Source organism: Phytophthora parasitica, assembly GCF_000247585.1.
Source record: "Phytophthora parasitica INRA-310 unplaced genomic scaffold supercont2.6, whole genome shotgun sequence".
Taxonomy (NCBI): domain Eukaryota; phylum Oomycota; class Peronosporomycetes; order Peronosporales; family Peronosporaceae; genus Phytophthora; species Phytophthora nicotianae.
In genome coordinates, this window is record NW_008648992.1 from 180244 (window position 1) to 197112 (window position 16869).

The window sequence follows — 16869 nt, forward strand, 5'->3', positions numbered from 1 at the left end:
CCGTGGTAAACCGGGCAACACGATTTCCACAAAATCGAGAAGTGGTAATCCTCCTCCAAGTCTCTTCTCACGCTCGCGAAATGCGTTGGCGATGGCCGAGAAGCCAGCACCTTTCAGACGCATCATAATGTCCATGATGGAAGAGTTTTGGTCGTGTGTCTACCAAGCGACAGACACGGACAGTCAAGAATAGCAAATAAAAAAAAATAGTTAGGAAGCTGCACCTTTCGAAGTATACGAATGTCAATGTCAGGAAACAAAGGCTATGTATCAAATATATTATTCCTTGTAGTATAACTTCGTTCTATGATATCAGGACTTCAACTTGCCATCACGATGACGTAAATGTCCCGGATGGCTTCGTTCACGCGCGTATCCCCTCAATTCTTGCATCGACTGAGCAAAGAAGACCGTGTCGTAGTAATATTGCTGCAGAGCTTTGTCAGCTCGACCGGCCCGTTCTACCGATGTCGTATTGTCCAAGACGCCCTGCACTGCGTTGCAAATATCATCACCAGTAAAACTTGCAGCAAGTCCAGGAACATTACGCAACGCATGCTCCTTAGTGGATTTACCGCCGAGAAATTGCTCGCCGTAGGCTCCAGTTCTTGCTCGGATAAGTGCACCCGACGATGGTGTGATCAGCTCATTCATCGGTGCTACGTCCGTCGTGAAAATAAATGCTCTTGAGGACCGTGCTTGATTAATATAGTGACCGTATCCTTCCATGTAACTGGGACACAAGAAGTACCGCCCTTGAGTAATAACTCGTCCAAATTCTTCCGGAGACAACCCACCCATGTGCACTCGGACATTTGTGCTGTTGCCAACTCGATGGTGATAGTTCTTGAATGCCCCATTGTACAGACCTTGACCCATGTAGATGTCAAGTGGCGGGAAATCGGATCGAGATAGCCAACAATCGAGCACTTGACGAGTCCCTTTCTGGATACTCGTGCCTGCCGTATGCAAGAACTTAACGTCTGAAAAATCCTTCTCAGTTAGATTCCTTTGAGTCTGTAACATAAGTGCAAGATTCGAAGTCATATGGCGCGTGTAGATTACGCGAGTGTTTCGAGGATTCCCTTCCTGACGGAACCACTTCTTCAAATACCTCGCGCATACTGCCGTTTTGCAGAGAATAACATCGGCTCGCCAATAGTGTTTGTGATTCAGTTCGTACATTTCGATGTTGGGCATCAAATACAGTGGCTTCGTCTCGGGCCAGTCGAGTGCATCCACTAGTCCCTCCCAGTAGTGATTAAAGAAGAGCATAGGTGTATGCGGACACAAGTCGTGGTATCCGACCGATCGATTCCTCGCTTCGTCCCGAAATTTCACTTCCATTACCCAGCGCGGTAACATCCTGGACTCTAAGACTGTATCAATAAACCATTACAGTTAGTGATCTCTAAACACCGCTCTATACAATACTCTAAAACGTACACTTAGTGTATGCAGCCGCATCTTCACAGTATCCGTACGAGCGGATCCCTCCAGGAACCAACACGTCTACATCGGGACAGCGACGCAACTTCTCGAGTAGTTGTGGGTCATTTCGCTCCACTATTTCATCGCTATCATTCTGTCGCGGTAGTCCGAATGTCCAGGGAATGATACTGTCCTTACGTGCAACACACCCTCGATGTAATGCCGCCTCATGGAGAATCTCCTCCGCACTGATCCGCTGGCTCCAATCCGTCTCAAATACGGTGTCCGGGTACAAATTGGGTTTGGAATCTTTGTCGTCTTGAACCGGAGCAACGATACCCGCCGCGTTGAGAACGCGCTGAATTGGGTTTAACGTCCTAAGACTCAGCGATTCTGTCGCTATCGCGTACAATGTCAAGGTTAATGGCACACACAGCAGCAAATGCAGTAGCGACGGTCGTGCTAAGCTGCCGATTGAGATTCGCACACGTCGGATCATGACGAAATTAACGGAGAGACGAAACGAAAATGGATGGTAAATAACGAACGCCCGCTGTGGTTACTGTTGTGACCCCCTGCGCCAGATTCTATGATAACGTTCGTACAAGCGTCAGGTCTTGCAGAACTGCGCCAGATTTACGGAATCACTGCAAATTCCATTATTTCTTACAGAGTCCAACATCAGCGAAGGTGTCAGTACGTCATCGCCGAGTCCACGGTCGAGGAGCAGGGAAACTCGCACCGCAATACTCTTCCGAGTATTTTATCACCAATATCGTCTTAGGTTCACAGCCCGCTACAACGTCAAAATGTCTTCTTATTATCAAGATGTCCAAAACCTGCCCACGCAACACCACTCAGCTTTCTATCACTTCACTGTTCGGCCGGTTGAGGCGTATCCCCGTGTCGTCTCAACGTGCCGTGCAACCGGCCGAGATGGCTGTGAGCACGCGCAAAATCACGGAGTTCCTGCATTTTTTGAGCGAAGAAGACTGTGTCAAAGTAGTATTGCTGCAAGGCCCTGTCGGCGCGCTGGGCACGTTCTTCGGGTGTTGTGGTCTCCAACATCTTCGTCACTGCATCACATACCGAGCGACCACCAAAGTCAGCAACGAAACCAGGGACGCCTCTCAGAGCGTGCTCCTTCTTGGATTTTCCACCTAAAAACTGAGGCTCGTGTGCGATGGATCTCGCCCTGATCAGCGCACCAGACGACGGAGTGATCAACTCGTTCATCGGCGGTACATCCGTCGTAAAAATCAGTGCACGAGAAGACCGCGCCTGGTTGATGTAGTGTCCGTAACCTTCCTGTAAACTCGGGCACATGAAATATGCGGCATCGGTGATAAGACGTCCGAACTCAGCAGGTTCCAGTCGTCCTGTGTGTAGAGCTACGTTCTTGCTGTTGTCTATCCTCTTGGAATACTTCGCTTTAAATGCACCGTCAAAAAGATCCTGAGCCATGTGCAGCTCCAGTCGAGGCAGATCGGGTCTGGACAACCAACAGTCCAGCACCTGTCGCGTTCCCTTTTGGATACTCGTGCCTGCTGTGTGGAGGAACGTCACGTCTGAAAAGTTTTTCTCCGGTCTCGCTTCTCTCTCGCTTGGCGTTAATTGGCTCTTGTACGTTAACGCTAAGTTTGACGTCGTGTGGCGGGTGTACAGTACTCTGGTTCCTCTGGGATTTCCCTCTTGTTTGAACCATTTTCGTAAATATCTCGCACAAAGCGCTGTTTTGCAGAGAATCACATCTGCTCTCCAATAGTGTTCGCTCTCGAGCTCGTACATCTCCATGTTGGGCATCAAATAGAGTGGTTTAGCTGCTGGCCAGTCCGGAGCATCGGGGAGTTCCTCCCAATAGTGATTAAAGAATATCATAGGGGTATTTGGACACAAATCGTGGTATGTGATGGTGCGATTCCTGGTTTCATCTTGAAATTTGTGCTCCAATGCCCAACGCGGCAACATCCTGGCCTCTAAAACTACACAAACTAATTAGTAAAAAAATCTCAAGTAGAATATTCCTCATAAAAGTGCGTACATTTCGTGTACGCAGCAGCGTCCTCACAGTATCCGAAGGAGCGCAAACCTTCAGGAAGGAATATATCCACGTCTGGACATTGTCGCAACTTCTGAAGCAGCTGCGGGTCGCTCTCGTTCATCAGTTGCATCAGATTCTGAGTCTCATTCTCTCCCGTCTGGCCGAACTTCCACGAGATTACGCTCGCCTTGTGCTTGACGCAGCCACGATGCAGCGCCGCTTCGTGTAGGATGTCGCTCTCCTTAATGCGCTGGCTCCAGTCTGTGTCGAACACGGCGTCTGGGTAGAAGGCGTCAGCACCCGCGGGTGGCGCCTTGTCTGAGTCTTCGGCTGCAGCTGCGGCGTCCAGTACGTGGAGAACGTCTTGATACTCTTCTGGGTCAGTGAGGGAGTCTGGGGACACGAACGAAAGCTCGAAGGCAAGCGCGCCCAGTACCAGAGCTACTAGTACGCCTAACAACACGCGCAGAGAGTTGTGGCGCGTGGAGCCCACACTGCCAGAGCGCGCTCGTGGAGGCGGAGCGGTCATCTCTACAGTTGGTATTGTGGCGGAATCAGAAACACTTGGACGAATAGGAGACGGAATCAGATGTTGCTTTGAAACATGACTACATTGAGGAAGAGATCGCATTCCAGATTGCAGCGTGTTTGAGCTAATTCAAGGGTTGGTCATGCTAACTCAAGGGTTGGTCATGCTAACTCAAGGGTTGGTTTTAACTTCCAGTTGAAACGCCTCGCGAGACAATTGGCCAATGCACTACTTGTGCGTTTCGGTGAAAAACTGAACTCCGGTTTAGGAGTGAAGATAACTCCACTAGGACAACCAGGGTAATGGAGAGCGTTCGCCTGTTGTGGTTGGACAGTAGCTCCTGGTGTATTACATGTAAGACTGCATGATCCATCGCCTTCAACATCATCCTCAACTATTGCTGGAACTACAGTTCTAGCCGCAAACAATGCACAAAATTATATCTCTTCGTCCTGTCTCATGTCCACTTACCTTTGTGCACAAAGTTCAGTCCCCCGTTTTAGCAAATTGTGTACCCACCTAAGGCTAATTCTGTGTTTTTAGGGCTTGGTTTTGTGCCTGTCAGCAATTTATCCACAGTAATTATTTCTATGGGACATCAGTAAAGGGAGTCCCATTCATTTAACTTTACCAGATACTTTTGGCTGAAACCGTGCAGCGAGATTTAGACCATGATAGTCACGGAGCCCACAATCCGCTCGACTATCCCTCGTGTCCAGCGTCACTCTCCCTCTCGATGGAGCCTCGCCCCACGTCCCCAGGCAGGACGATGAGCAGCAATAACTCGCCCACCAACACTCGGTCCGCGCCCAACCCGTGGATTCGCGGTATTCTGGCGCTTCTGCTGGTCACAGGTCTACTCGCCCTGGCGCTGGAGGCCTCGACACTCGATTTCAATCCGAAATTGCGGCATGTGGCGCCTTCTAACACGTCGCTGAGCGCGCAGCAGCTGCTGCATCATCGTCAGCATTACGCAGAGCTTACCAATGGCTCTAGAGCTGGAGAGACGCAGCAGGACGCCACCGTCTCGCTAGAAGAGCTGCTGGCGCTCCAGAACGCGTCCAGAACCAACGCCAGCGAGGAAGTGGCGCCCGCAGACCTCTACCACTTGAGTCTGCTGCATGGTGCGTGTGTCACACACAAAGACGCGATTGTTTCTTGGGAATTTGGAGCTCCAGGACCTTTTCAGGACGACGAGGAGCACAATCTGGCCACGCTGATCAACGAAGACGACCCAGATCTGCTACAGAAATTGAAACAATGCCCTGATGTGGACTTGTTCTTGCCGTCAGGAGTGAGGAATAACGGGTACTGCGAGGATACAATGGCGTATACCAAGTACTTGAATACGAGACTGCTGCCGCTGTGGGCGTTGACCAAGAAGATGCACGATCCAGAGTCTGGTCGTGACGTGGACTACTTTGATCTATGTCCAATGACGCCCATGCTGTTCTTCCAGCACTACTGGGAAGATATCCCGTCGTCTCCGCGATGGCCCAGGGGTAAAAAGATGTACCTGATGCCGAATATCGAGATGTGGGAGCTGGACGAGACGCATTTCTGGCGAGTGGACGCAGTTCTGTGCAAGACACGCATCTGTGGGGAGCGTGTGAATAAATGGTATGAGCAACAGGGTAATCCGCATGATACCAAGGTAATTTATACCAAACACACATCGTCAGACCAAGCCAGTTACGCTCGACGTGTTCTTGGAGACGAAGTAAAACCCAAAAATTTCAGCGACGTCAAGTTTATTCACACAGTCGGTGGCAGCTACTGGAAAGGAACGCGACAGGTGATCGAGTGCTGGCTGTCACGACCACACTTTCCTCCGCTGGATTTGTATATTCACAATTGGGCTTACGAAGGAATGTTTAAGGGTGCGTACGATAAGCGTATCCCCAAGAGCCAGATCAGACTCACAACGGATGAGGTAGACGCCAACACATTCAGTAAGGCCATCGCTGAAAGCTCCTATTTCCTGTGTCCCAGTCAGATGGAAGGTTATGGTCACTATATGAACCAGGCTCGTGCATCTGGTGGCGTTATTATCACTACCGATATGGATCCAATGAAAGAATTGATCGAGAACGACGACATGGGACTGAGAGTACCATCCAGACCTCGTCACGATCGCAATATCTTCTTGGGCGGACGGAGTAAAAAGGGTTTGGGACTGCGAGATGTTCCCGGTATGGTGGCTCAATTCAGCGTAAATGACTTGTGTAAAACGGTTGAGCGCTTACTCAACGACATCAGTATTGAGCAACGAAGAGAAATGGGCGAGAATGCTCGGTTACAGTACCATAAAGACACCAAGTTCTTCGAGCGCGCGATGATTGATTTACGTGTCCTCGCAAGGCAACAGGCCAGTGAAAGTCACGCTGAAGATAGCGAGGAGATCATTTCCAGTGCACCTCGCAAGTATATTCGCGACGAACCGACTACAGGGTAGCCGAGACGCAAATTAGAGAAAACGTAGTTAAGTAAATACACCAGCAAGTGCTGAGGGTGCACACAGTTTTAGCCACCAAAGCGTCAATATTTCTATGTACCTGGGTTATATTTTTTTAGTTAGTTTCGGGTAAACTCGCGTAACTTTTGCATCGATCTAGCAAAATGTTTCGTGTCTTGATGGTACTGCTGCCTTGCTCGAGCTCCCATGGCTGCTCGCTGCTCAGTGGTTGTGGATGAAATGAAGTCCCGGACTGCAGTGCACAACCCACGAGAGTTATACCTTACCAAAAGCCCGTCAGGGTCTTTGAGTCCATGTTCACCGTTGTACTTGCCGCCAAGAAGCATCTTGGGATTATGTTGAGATTTTGTCGGTATCAACACCCCCATGTCACTCGAGACGACCAACTCGTTCATCGGATGTGCGTCGGTGGTTATCACTACTCCGCCAGAAGCTCGCGCTTGGTTAATGTAGTGACCGTAGCCTTCACTTCGGCTTGGACACATGAAGAATGCAGCTTCGGCTGTCAGCTTGCTGAAGTCTTGAGGGTCTAACATGCCACGATTGATGTGGACAGGACTGCGAGCACGGTCTAACCTGCGCTGGTATGTCTGTGGGAATAGAAAATTGTACGAGCTATCGTCGATATAGACGTCCAATTGAGGCATCCCCGATGACATTACCCAGCAGTCCACAAGCTCTCGCGTGCCTTTCCAGACGCTCGTACCAGCGGTGTGGACAAACTTGACGTTGGAGAAATCTTTCGGAGCGATCAAATCGTTGCCTAGACGTTGTTTTGCAAACTCTGCCTGATCGGACGACGTGTGTTTCGTGAAGAATACACTGGCGTTGCGTGGATTGCCGTTTTCCTCGTACCAGCGCGTCACTCGGTCGTAGCAAACATGGGTCTTGCATAGTACAGCGTCGACTCTCCAATAGTGCGAAGGGGTGAGCTCAATCATCTCGATATTCGGCATCAAGTAGAGCGGTTTGTCCTTCGGCCAGCGCTGAGAGTCCGGCACGCCGTCCCAATAGTGGTTAAAGAAAATCATCGGCGTCTTAGGACACAAGTCGTGGTAGTCCACTTCTCGTCCAAGAGTATCATCGTAGAACTTGGTATCCAGAACCCACATCGGCAGCAGTCGAGAGTCAAGATCTAGACACGATAACATCATCAGAATGGGGCCCTCGAATTAAAAAGAAACAGTAGGCGAACGTACATTTGGCGTACGCTACTGCATCCTCGCAGTATCCGTTCCCACGCAGACCGAGCGGTAGGAAGATATCCACGTCGGGGCAGTGTTTTAGCGTCTCGATTAAGTTGCTGTCGTTGCAGTTAATAAGCTCGTAGTCGTTGTCTGCTGTTGCATTCTGCCGTTGGTGGTCCCCACGAGGTGATCCGAACTGCCAGGGCACCACTGCATCTTTGTTCGTGACGCAAGCTTCGTGCAGCAGACTCAGATGCAAGCGGTCCGCAATTGGAACCTCAGTGTCGTCTTCTGATTCCACCCACGCTGGCAGATTGTACACAGTCCCGTCGTCTTCATGAACCGAGATGACGAGGTTCGTTGAAAGCGCGTCTCCATTGTCAACGTCACTGGCGCCGAGTAGAGAATTCTCCAGCAAGAAAGTCAATGCGCATAGCCCCACGAGAGCGACCAGGAACCCGCGTAACGACGGAGACGCTGGCTCCTGCTTCATCGTCAATACAAAGATGAGGAGGCGAGGTGGTCCGGCTCAGTGATGACGATCATTTCGCTCCCGTGCTGAAGGCATCTCATAAACGTTTGCGTGCATCTAAGCATTGTACCACGTCACATAAAATGCTCGCCAGATGTACTTTATGAGTTCTTTAACTGTAAGGATTCTCAGATCTGCTTTTTATCTTACAATGTTACGATAAAAGCGGATCTAAAAATTCCACAGCTGGAGAGAAAATGCTCTTGTGTTAAAGTTCACCACAAGAGCATTTAACAGTGCACCGTTTCATTTGCACTGCACCGCAGTTCCCGTTGGCATCAACCATGGGCAAGTCCAAGTCGCCAGCCCGGCAGAATTGGCTGCATCGCTTTCTCGTCTTCCTGGTGCTGCTGGGTTTCCTCACTCTTGCCGTGCAGATTTCAGCGCTTCTCGGGCGGTCAGGTGAGCAATTAACTGCCAGTGCACGATTACGACGTGCCATCAGCCAGCGGATCCCGTGGCGCCATCGCAGCAACAACCACAGTGAATTGCAGTCGGTTAATGAATTGCAACCGGTCAGCAATGAACTGCAGCGATTTGGAGCGGAACCAACACCAGCAGCCGACACTGGAGACGACGAGGTGTCGGACGAGGACCTTTTGCATCTGAGCCTGTTGCACGAGCGCTGCGTGGCCGACACGGATGCAATTTTGCCCTGGCAATTCGGCAGTCCCAACCACCAATTACCCAATACTACAGCTAGCAATCCGGAGGTTGTCATACATCAGAATGACTCGAATTTGCTGCAAAAGCTCAAGCAGTGTTCGGACGTGGACATTTATCTGCCCAACCATCTGCACGGCAATGGATACTGCGAGGATGCAGTCGCGTACACCAAGTGTGAGTTTTAGCAACAATTGCGGTTTGATTTCCTAGTCTGACGCTTAATTTTATTATTTCTTTGTGCAGATTTGAACTCAAGACTTCTGCCGATGTGGGCACTGCAAGTTAAAATGTACGACCCGGAGCTTCAACGCGAGGTGGACTACTTCGACTTGTGTCCCAAGACGCCGATGATCTTCTTTAATCACTACTGGGACGACGTGCCGTCCATGCCACGCTGGCCCGAGAACAAGCCGATCTACTTGATGCCAAACATCGAGATGATCGAGTTGACTCCAGAATTTTACTGGAGGGTGAACGTCGTTTTGTGCAAGACGCAGATTTGTTTCGACCGAGTGACCAAGTGGTACGAGCAAGAGGGCAATCCACGTAACACGGAGGTATTCTATACAAAACACACGTCTTCAGACCAAGCGCAGTTCGCTCGTAAGCGTCTGGGTGAAGATGCCATCGCCCCGAAGAATTTCTCGAACGTAAAATTCCTACACACACCTGGTACCAGTATTTGGAAGGGAACTAGAGCGGTACTAGAATGCTGGACTTCGATGGCAGGTTTGCCGCCATTGGATGTGTATATCGACGAGAGCGCCTACAACTACATGATGCCTCCGCCATTCCAGACCAAGCTCAATCATAGTCGCAGCCCCGTTAACGTCCACTTGGGCATGGTGGAGCGCTCTGAATTCAGTAAAATTACTGCAGAGGCTGCGTTCTTTATGTGTCCAAGCAGAAGTGAAGGATACGGCCACTATATTAACCAAGCCCGAGCATCTGGAGCAGTTGTCGTTACGACAGGCGCAGCTCCGATGAACGAACTCATTAACTCGAGGGAAATGGGAGTTTTGGTTCAAGCGAGGCGTCAACATGATGATAGAATGTTACTGGGTGGCAATTTCAAGGGAGGGCATGGATTGAAGAACGTCCAGGGTCTCATTGCCGCGTTTTCCCCCTACCATTTATGCCATACAGTTTTGGCAATGATAAAAACCACGACGCCTGAACAGCGAGCAGCTATGGGAGCTAATGCACGTCGACAATATCATGAGGATACTAAATTCTTTGCGGAAACGATGCAAGAGCTGCGGGAATTCGCAAGAAACGGAAGATAATTGAAGGGTTATATAAAGTGCTGTAATTATGTCTGGGGTTAATATTCGGCAACTATCGACCGAAAGGTGAAGTCAATTATGCCCATTGCTGCAGACAAATGAATCGACATGTGAGCAGGAGCACATGGGGTGGCAAACCACGAGCACATGCTCAAAACCGCAAAAGCCAGTGACGCAGACAACTTTGAGCCATGCATACAAGAAGCTTTGCGAGGATTTGCAGTCGTCGATTTCCAAGTGGAGTGGCTTCAGTTATCTCGCTACCGTCATGGTCAAGTGGAGTGCAGAAGGCGAGGAGCCTTCACGCGGCCGTCGGAGCTGGGCGTTGCTGCTCCTCGTGCCTCTTGTGGCTGTGGGACTTTTTACTCTAATTGTGGAGACAACGTCGCTGCTCGGACCACCGGGCGATAAACTACTCGGTCTGCATCGCGCAATCGGCTTGACATGGCGCCACCGCTTCAGCTACTACTTATCGCCCGACGAGGTCGTTCCAGATGAAGACCTACTGCACCTAAGTTTACTACACGAAGTGTGCATTACCGACACCAATACTTCGGTTCCATGGCAGTTCGGTTCACCTGGAAACCAAGCTGTAGGAGGAACAGCCAATAACTCCCATGTCCTGATGCACAAGAACGACAAGGATCTACTCCAGAAGCTTCGTCAGTGTCCGAGTGTCGACGTTTACCTGCCGCATAACATGCATACCAACGGCTATTGCGAGGACGCTGTCGCCTTTGTCAAATGTACGTATGGTTTCCATTGTGGTATTGGGTGATTTAGAAATTAATTGCTCGGTTTTTCGATGTTCCAGATCTGGAATCTCGACTGCTGCCTGGGTGGATTCTAGAGACCAAGTTCTTTGACACTGATTTGGGGCGTGAAGTGGATTATTTCGACTTGTGTCCTAAAACACCCATGCTTTTCCTGGATCATCATTGGGGTGGAGTGACGGTATCACCACGATGGCCGAAAGAAAAACCCATTTACATGGTTCCCAACATCGAAATAGTTGAACTAACTCCAATGCACTACTGGGGAGTTGATGCAGTGCTATGCAAGACAAACGAATGCTACGATCGAGTGACGAAATGGTACGAACAAGAGGGCAATCCACGCAACGCCAAGGTGTTTTATACAAAACACACGTCAACAGATCCGGGTTTATTCGTCCGCAAGCGCTTGGGCGAATACGCTGTGGCAGATAAGGATTTCTCCGAAATCAAAATGCTGCATACAGCAGGTATCAGCACTACGAAAGGAACAAGAGAAGTTCTAGAGTGCTGGACGTACACTGCAGGTTTACCGCCACTCGACGTATACATTGACCGCAAGCCGTTCTATCGCTTGTTTCCGGCCTCATACAAACTGAAGATCGCGCGAAGTCTCAGTCCTGTGAGTATCCACCTGGGTATGATGAATCGCATGAATTACAGCAAAGTCGTTGCAGACGCCTCGTTTATTGTAAACCCAAGCTATAGTGAAGGCTATGGGCACATTATCAACCAGGCGCGAGCGTCGGGCGCTGTTGTTATAACCAACGATGTACCTCCGATGAATGAGATGATTATAGCAAATGAGTCGGGGATATTGGTATCGGTGAAACGTGAGAAGCATCCGATGGTTGTGCTAGGCGGCAAATACAAAGGAGAGCATGGATTAAAAGGTTTTGGAGGACTTGTGGCTGCCTTTGAAAGCTCCGACGTGTGCCAAGCTGTTCACCGATTAATGTGGTTAACCACGCCTGGAGATCGTGCTGAAATGGGTCTGAACGCCCGTCGACAATACCATTCAGATACGAAATACTTTGCCAGTGCAATGCAGGAAGTACGAGAATATGCCAAGAAATAATACCAATGCTGTGAATTTTTTGTCGCAGGCTTTATGAACCTGATGCTGGAGCGCTGTATTTTGCAGCAATGAGTAGTAAATGCGAGAACCCAGCGACGAATCATCGAAAGGTTAGGACACGAAAGCTTATCCAAGTTTGTGGTTTCGCCGCAAGTGAAGATGATGGCACGTCACGTGCAATACACCCCCGCTCTACTTGAATACGAACGTGAAAAAATCTTTGAATACTTTTGCTTAAGTGAAAAGTTCACTAATTGGGCAAAGCGGCGAGTAGATAGCGAATTCGCTAAAGTGCTTTACAGTGAGCCGTAATTCATACTAAGTTAGACTACCGATGGTGGAGGACTCCGTTTGCAAGTTCCTCAGTAGAAAATCAAAAGTCATATCGAGGCTTACAATTGCAGTGATCGTGGAAGAGAAGGGAGGGATGTGTGTCGTGGCATCTGTATGTAACATACTGTATGTTTCAAACATTGATTGTGCTTTACGTCACCATCCAGCACGAAAAAAAATGAGCCTTGCCGCTCAATCGCCTCAGTTCCCGTTGGACGCTTGGACGACCGCTTCGCCATGAATAAACCGCGGCAATCGCTGCGAGCTCGAAACTTCAAATTATATCGCTTCTTCGTGGTTCTCTTGGTCTTATGGGGCGTCGTTATCGTACTACAAACATCCTCTTTATTTGAGGCGTCAAAGAGTCAACTGATCAGTAGCTCTCGCTTGCAAAGAGCCTTTGGTATCCCGACATCGTGGCGTCGGGGTGACGAGGACGAAGCCCATGAGCCTTCGGCTGATGCTGGGGATCCGAACGAAGTATCCGACGAAGATTTACTACACTTGAGTCTCCTACATGAACATTGTGTCTCGGACGCCAGCGGATCGCTGACTTGGGAGTTCGGCAGTCCAGGGCATCAACTACCCAACGCCACAGCTAGCAATCCAGAAGTTGTAATGCGCCAGGACGACCCAGATCTACTGGAAAAGTTACGTAAATGTCCCGACGTGGATATTTTCCTACCGTCGGATTTACATGGCAATGGATATTGCGAAGATGCCGTGGCTTACGCTAAGTGTAAGTACGCTGGGATTTGATACCTTTTGCGATAAGTTACTGACTGGTTTTCTTACTTCTAGACTTGAACTCTCGTTTGTTGCCTAAATGGGTTCTCGAAGTTAAACTTTATGATCCCTATCAAGGATACGCAGTTGACTATTTCGACTTGTGTCCTGAGACTCCGATGATCTTTTTCAACCACTACTGGGACGACGTACCATCGATGCCACGTTGGCCCAAGGACAAACCTGTTTATCTGATGCCTAACATTGAGATGTATGAGTTGACTGCGGCACATTATTGGAAAGTGGACGTGGTGCTGTGCAAGACACAGGAATGTTACGATCGAGTGACGCGCTGGTACGAGCAAGAGGGTAACCCGCGTGGCGCATCCGTGTTCTACACAAAGCACACGTCTTCTGACCAAGCACACTTCGCTCGCAAACGTATGGGTGATCGGGTTATTAGACCCAAGGATTTCTCCGACATCAAGTTCATTCATACAGCTGGAACTAGCTCTGCGAAAGGCACAAGAGAACTGTTGGAATGCTGGGTATTCGTACCGGGACTACCTCAACTCGACGTATATATCGACGACAAGCCATTCGACCTCTTGTTTAAGCCCAAGTTTAAGCGGTATCTCAAGTTCAGTCGCAGCCCCGTCAGCATTCACGTTGGTTTACTTGAACGTTCAAAGTTTACCAAGTTGACAGCAGACACTACGTTCTTCATGTGTCCGAGTGTTAGTGAAGGTTACGGTCACTACATCAACCAAGCGCGTGCTGCTGGAGCTGTCGTTGTCACTACCGACTTGTCTCCAATGAATGAGCTTATTACGAACGATACGGGTTTCTTGATCCCAGTAGAGCGTCGAAAACACCCTAAGATGCTAATGGGTGGGGCCTATAGGGGACAACATGGATTAAAGGATGTCGATGGACTTGTGGCAACATTTCGAGGCCCCAGCGTTTGCGAAGTGGTTAGAGAAATGATGACATCAACTACGACAGAGCAGCGAGCTGCTATGGGTACCAACGCTCGGCGAGCGTATCATGAAGACACCAAGTTTTTCGCCAACGCAATGCAAGAGCTACGACAGTTTGCAAGACGGAGTAATTGATAGGTTTAGTCGCTGTGTTCGTCTTCTTCGGCGAATGTGTGCACTCGGAGGATAGAAGACGCTTGGATCTGGTACAAGTCACCCTGCTCTTCTTGACCTCGCCACTTCATGAGTTGACCGAGCTGCATTAACGACTGAGCCTCCAGCTTCCAGTTGCCAGTCTCTCTGGCCAATAGGAGCTTCTTCTGCAGTTTATCTTCCTCGACAACAGTATCGATAGGAGGAATGTCGTGTTGCAGATACTACGCAATACTAGTGACGTCAGAATGCCAGCGTGTTGCGTCTGATAACGGAAATAGCTCACCCTGGTACGTTCTGTAATGTAAACGTAGCGATTCTAGTCGGCAGTGAGTTTACAAATACATTGATGAAGAATCATATCAGTAGACGCACATCCTTGCTCTTCTTCTTCTTTGTCTTCGCCGGTGGGGTCATGGTTCACGTCTGCCCTGAGAAAATCGACAAAAATAGTCGGACACTAACCTTTCATACCAGTATGATAAGCGATGCAATAATCACACAAATAAACTTTACTTTAAAAAAACACTGGGGTGAAAGAGGATGTCATGTCCATGCGAATTCTAGTTTTTTTTTAAGTAACGTTTATTTCGTATGTATTAAAATTAATTTTCACAGCAACTATTTTATACTTATACTATGTACCGGACAACACGGAATTCCTGCAACCGATGTAAAAACTCCAACAATAGGATTTGTAAAAAGTCGAACTTGGTAAATGGTGGTCACATGGCTCTGGAAATTGGTGACTATTATGCAATTATTTTTTGGTGTGGGCTCCCACTAATTTATGTATTTGAAAATGCACGACGCACAGCACACAAATGCGCAACGCCTGCAGGCAATTATTGATGCCGGCACCGCTGGAGTTTCGAAGCAGCTTGCTGAAGAGCATGGATGTGACCGCACGACTCTATATCGATGGACGAAACGCTGCAAGGAAATCGAGGCAGCGTGTGCTACCAGTAGAGTGCTCCTCCCCGGACGCAGAGGGCTCAAAGTAAAATTCCCAGACCTTGAAAAACAGTACGGGAAAATGACTATTTAATTTTAGAGTACTAACAATGGATGTTTACGACTGCAAGCTGCTGGAATGGGTGACCGACATGCGTAAAAATAAAGTGAGGGCCATAACAACAAGGTGTTTGCTGCTAATGAGCGTGCGTTTTATAGAAGACCGCTCAGAGCAAGCTGCTATTGAGTACCTGCGTCGTTTCCGAGTCCGAAATATGCTGTCCGTGCGTCGAATTACCCACAAGGGACAGCGCAAACGTTCTGAGTTGCAGGTAGGACACGCAATGCGCTACAAGTTGGAGGCCCAAACAGGAAGTGAGAAGCTCAATCATTTCTACAACATGGACCAGACGTCGATTTTCATTGACATGAACCCGAAACAACAATTACTTTCCGTGGGGAGCGAGATGTCGATGTTGTCCAAGGTATTTATGTATTCTTACGCTATTTGTTTTTTGATTTTGTCTTAACATATTGCATTTGAAGGGATGACGGAGAATTCTTTTTCGGGCTAGCGTTTTTCTTTGCGCGTCAGCTAACGGCGACAAGCTGCTTGCCTTTATTGTTTTTGATGGTGTCGAAGGGGGCCCGGTTCACTGTGAAGTATAGCAGAATGAGCATCACATTGCTGACCGTGTAGTACTCACAACCCAAAAGAACGCGTATTGTGATGAGCGCACTATGCTTCATTAATGGGTAAAAAATGTAAGTTTAGTGATGTTTTAAATATTATTTCTATTTTTATTAACCGACATACTTATTCGTAGGTATGGACGCCATCGGTGACGTTTTGCCGTCTACTTCTACTCGACAGCCTAAAAGTCCACAAGATGAGAATCGTACAAGAACAGCTCCAGCAAGCAATGGCCGACGTGGAGTTCATCCCAGCAGGTGCTACAGGACTAGCTCAGCCCATGGACGTTTCAGTGATGCGTGTGTTTAAACACGCGTGTCGTGAACTCTACGTTCAGCACCACACAACGCATGACTTTAGCGAAAACGCAACTGAAAGGCGTCGGCTAATAACAAAAATTGTCGAAGAGGCTTGGCGGATGGTGCCACCTGCGGATTCGTGAAGGCAGGCCTTATTCCCATAGGTCCCAGAACAAAGGACGGTAAATTTATCATTTCTGCGCCTTCAACAACTTAACTAGCTGCTAAATAATTCACATTTTTCTTTTTTGTGGAAAAATATTTTGTAATTGGTTTTAGTATTTTAAAATGAATAGAGGTTGATTGGGGGGTGGGGTGACAGTTTAGGAAATTTGGTTGCCCATCACCTTTTACGTCCCGGTTGCATCAAATCCGTTGGTTGCAGGAATTCAGTGTTGTCCGGTACTGTAGCTGCTGCTTCCCCCGATAAATGACCTAGTCTTGCTGTGATCAGAAGCACAGTCACTGGGACACACATTAATCTTGTCTTTATGATAATGCTGAGGATGCTGAGGTGACGTTTCTTCATGGAAGTTGTGCTCAAGAGTCTTGACGAAGCTATCCTTTTGTATCAGAGTAAAAAAAACGAGAAAGTCATGCCCTAGGCATGACCTTTGGATCTGTTATCTCGAGATACCAGCCGTTTTTCGGGCTGATATTTTCGGAGTAGGGCATGATCTAAATACTACGTTTTCATTGGCAAAATGTGGAAGTAGGTCTATATGGGGGGG

General features: G+C 48.7%; 8 protein-coding genes across 8 annotated transcripts; 4 read left to right on the forward strand and 4 right to left on the reverse strand.

Annotated features, from left to right (window-relative positions):
• Window positions 1-312: 312 nt before the first annotated feature.
• On the reverse strand, window positions 313-1930 carry PPTG_03778 (hypothetical protein; the record flags this gene model as incomplete). Its single annotated transcript, XM_008897547.1, has 2 exons — window positions 313-1379; window positions 1447-1930. The coding sequence occupies 2 exons, from the start codon at window positions 1928-1930 to the stop codon at window positions 313-315; spliced, it is 1551 nt and encodes a 516-aa protein (XP_008895795.1).
• A 374-nt stretch (window positions 1931-2304) lies between these two features.
• Window positions 2305-3399, reverse strand: PPTG_03779 (hypothetical protein; the record flags this gene model as incomplete). Its single annotated transcript, XM_008897548.1, has 1 exon — window positions 2305-3399. The coding sequence occupies one exon, from the start codon at window positions 3397-3399 to the stop codon at window positions 2305-2307; it is 1095 nt and encodes a 364-aa protein (XP_008895796.1).
• Window positions 3400-4637: 1238 nt separating this feature from the next.
• On the forward strand, window positions 4638-6562 carry PPTG_03780 (hypothetical protein). The gene has a single exon (XM_008897549.1). It carries the CDS (start codon window positions 4738-4740, stop codon window positions 6454-6456), a length of 1719 nt encoding a protein of 572 aa, XP_008895797.1. The 5' UTR covers window positions 4638-4737; the 3' UTR covers window positions 6457-6562.
• Window positions 6471-8255, reverse strand: PPTG_03781 (hypothetical protein). Its single transcript, XM_008897550.1, has 2 exons — window positions 7677-8255; window positions 6471-7612 (listed from the first exon to the last, which is right to left on the reverse strand). Exons 1-2 carry the CDS (start codon window positions 8155-8157, stop codon window positions 6576-6578), a joined length of 1518 nt encoding a protein of 505 aa, XP_008895798.1. The 5' UTR covers window positions 8158-8255; the 3' UTR covers window positions 6471-6575.
• Window positions 8256-8480: 225 nt separating this feature from the next.
• On the forward strand, window positions 8481-10148 carry PPTG_03782 (hypothetical protein; the record flags this gene model as incomplete). Its single annotated transcript, XM_008897551.1, has 2 exons — window positions 8481-9036; window positions 9106-10148. The coding sequence occupies 2 exons, from the start codon at window positions 8481-8483 to the stop codon at window positions 10146-10148; spliced, it is 1599 nt and encodes a 532-aa protein (XP_008895799.1).
• A 124-nt stretch (window positions 10149-10272) lies between these two features.
• PPTG_03783 (hypothetical protein) lies at window positions 10273-11999 on the forward strand (the record flags this gene model as incomplete). Its single annotated transcript, XM_008897552.1, has 2 exons — window positions 10273-10894; window positions 10963-11999. The coding sequence occupies 2 exons, from the start codon at window positions 10273-10275 to the stop codon at window positions 11997-11999; spliced, it is 1659 nt and encodes a 552-aa protein (XP_008895800.1).
• Window positions 12000-12569: 570 nt separating this feature from the next.
• On the forward strand, window positions 12570-14559 carry PPTG_03784 (hypothetical protein; the record flags this gene model as incomplete). Its single annotated transcript, XM_008897553.1, has 2 exons — window positions 12570-13071; window positions 13134-14559. 2 exons carry the CDS (start codon window positions 12570-12572, stop codon window positions 14171-14173), a joined length of 1542 nt encoding a protein of 513 aa, XP_008895801.1. The 3' UTR covers window positions 14174-14559.
• PPTG_03785 (hypothetical protein) lies at window positions 14179-14608 on the reverse strand (the record flags this gene model as incomplete). The annotated part of the gene is made up of 2 exons (XM_008897554.1): window positions 14179-14415; window positions 14567-14608. The coding sequence occupies 2 exons, from the start codon at window positions 14606-14608 to the stop codon at window positions 14179-14181; spliced, it is 279 nt and encodes a 92-aa protein (XP_008895802.1).
• Between the last annotated feature and the right edge of the window lie 2261 nt (window positions 14609-16869).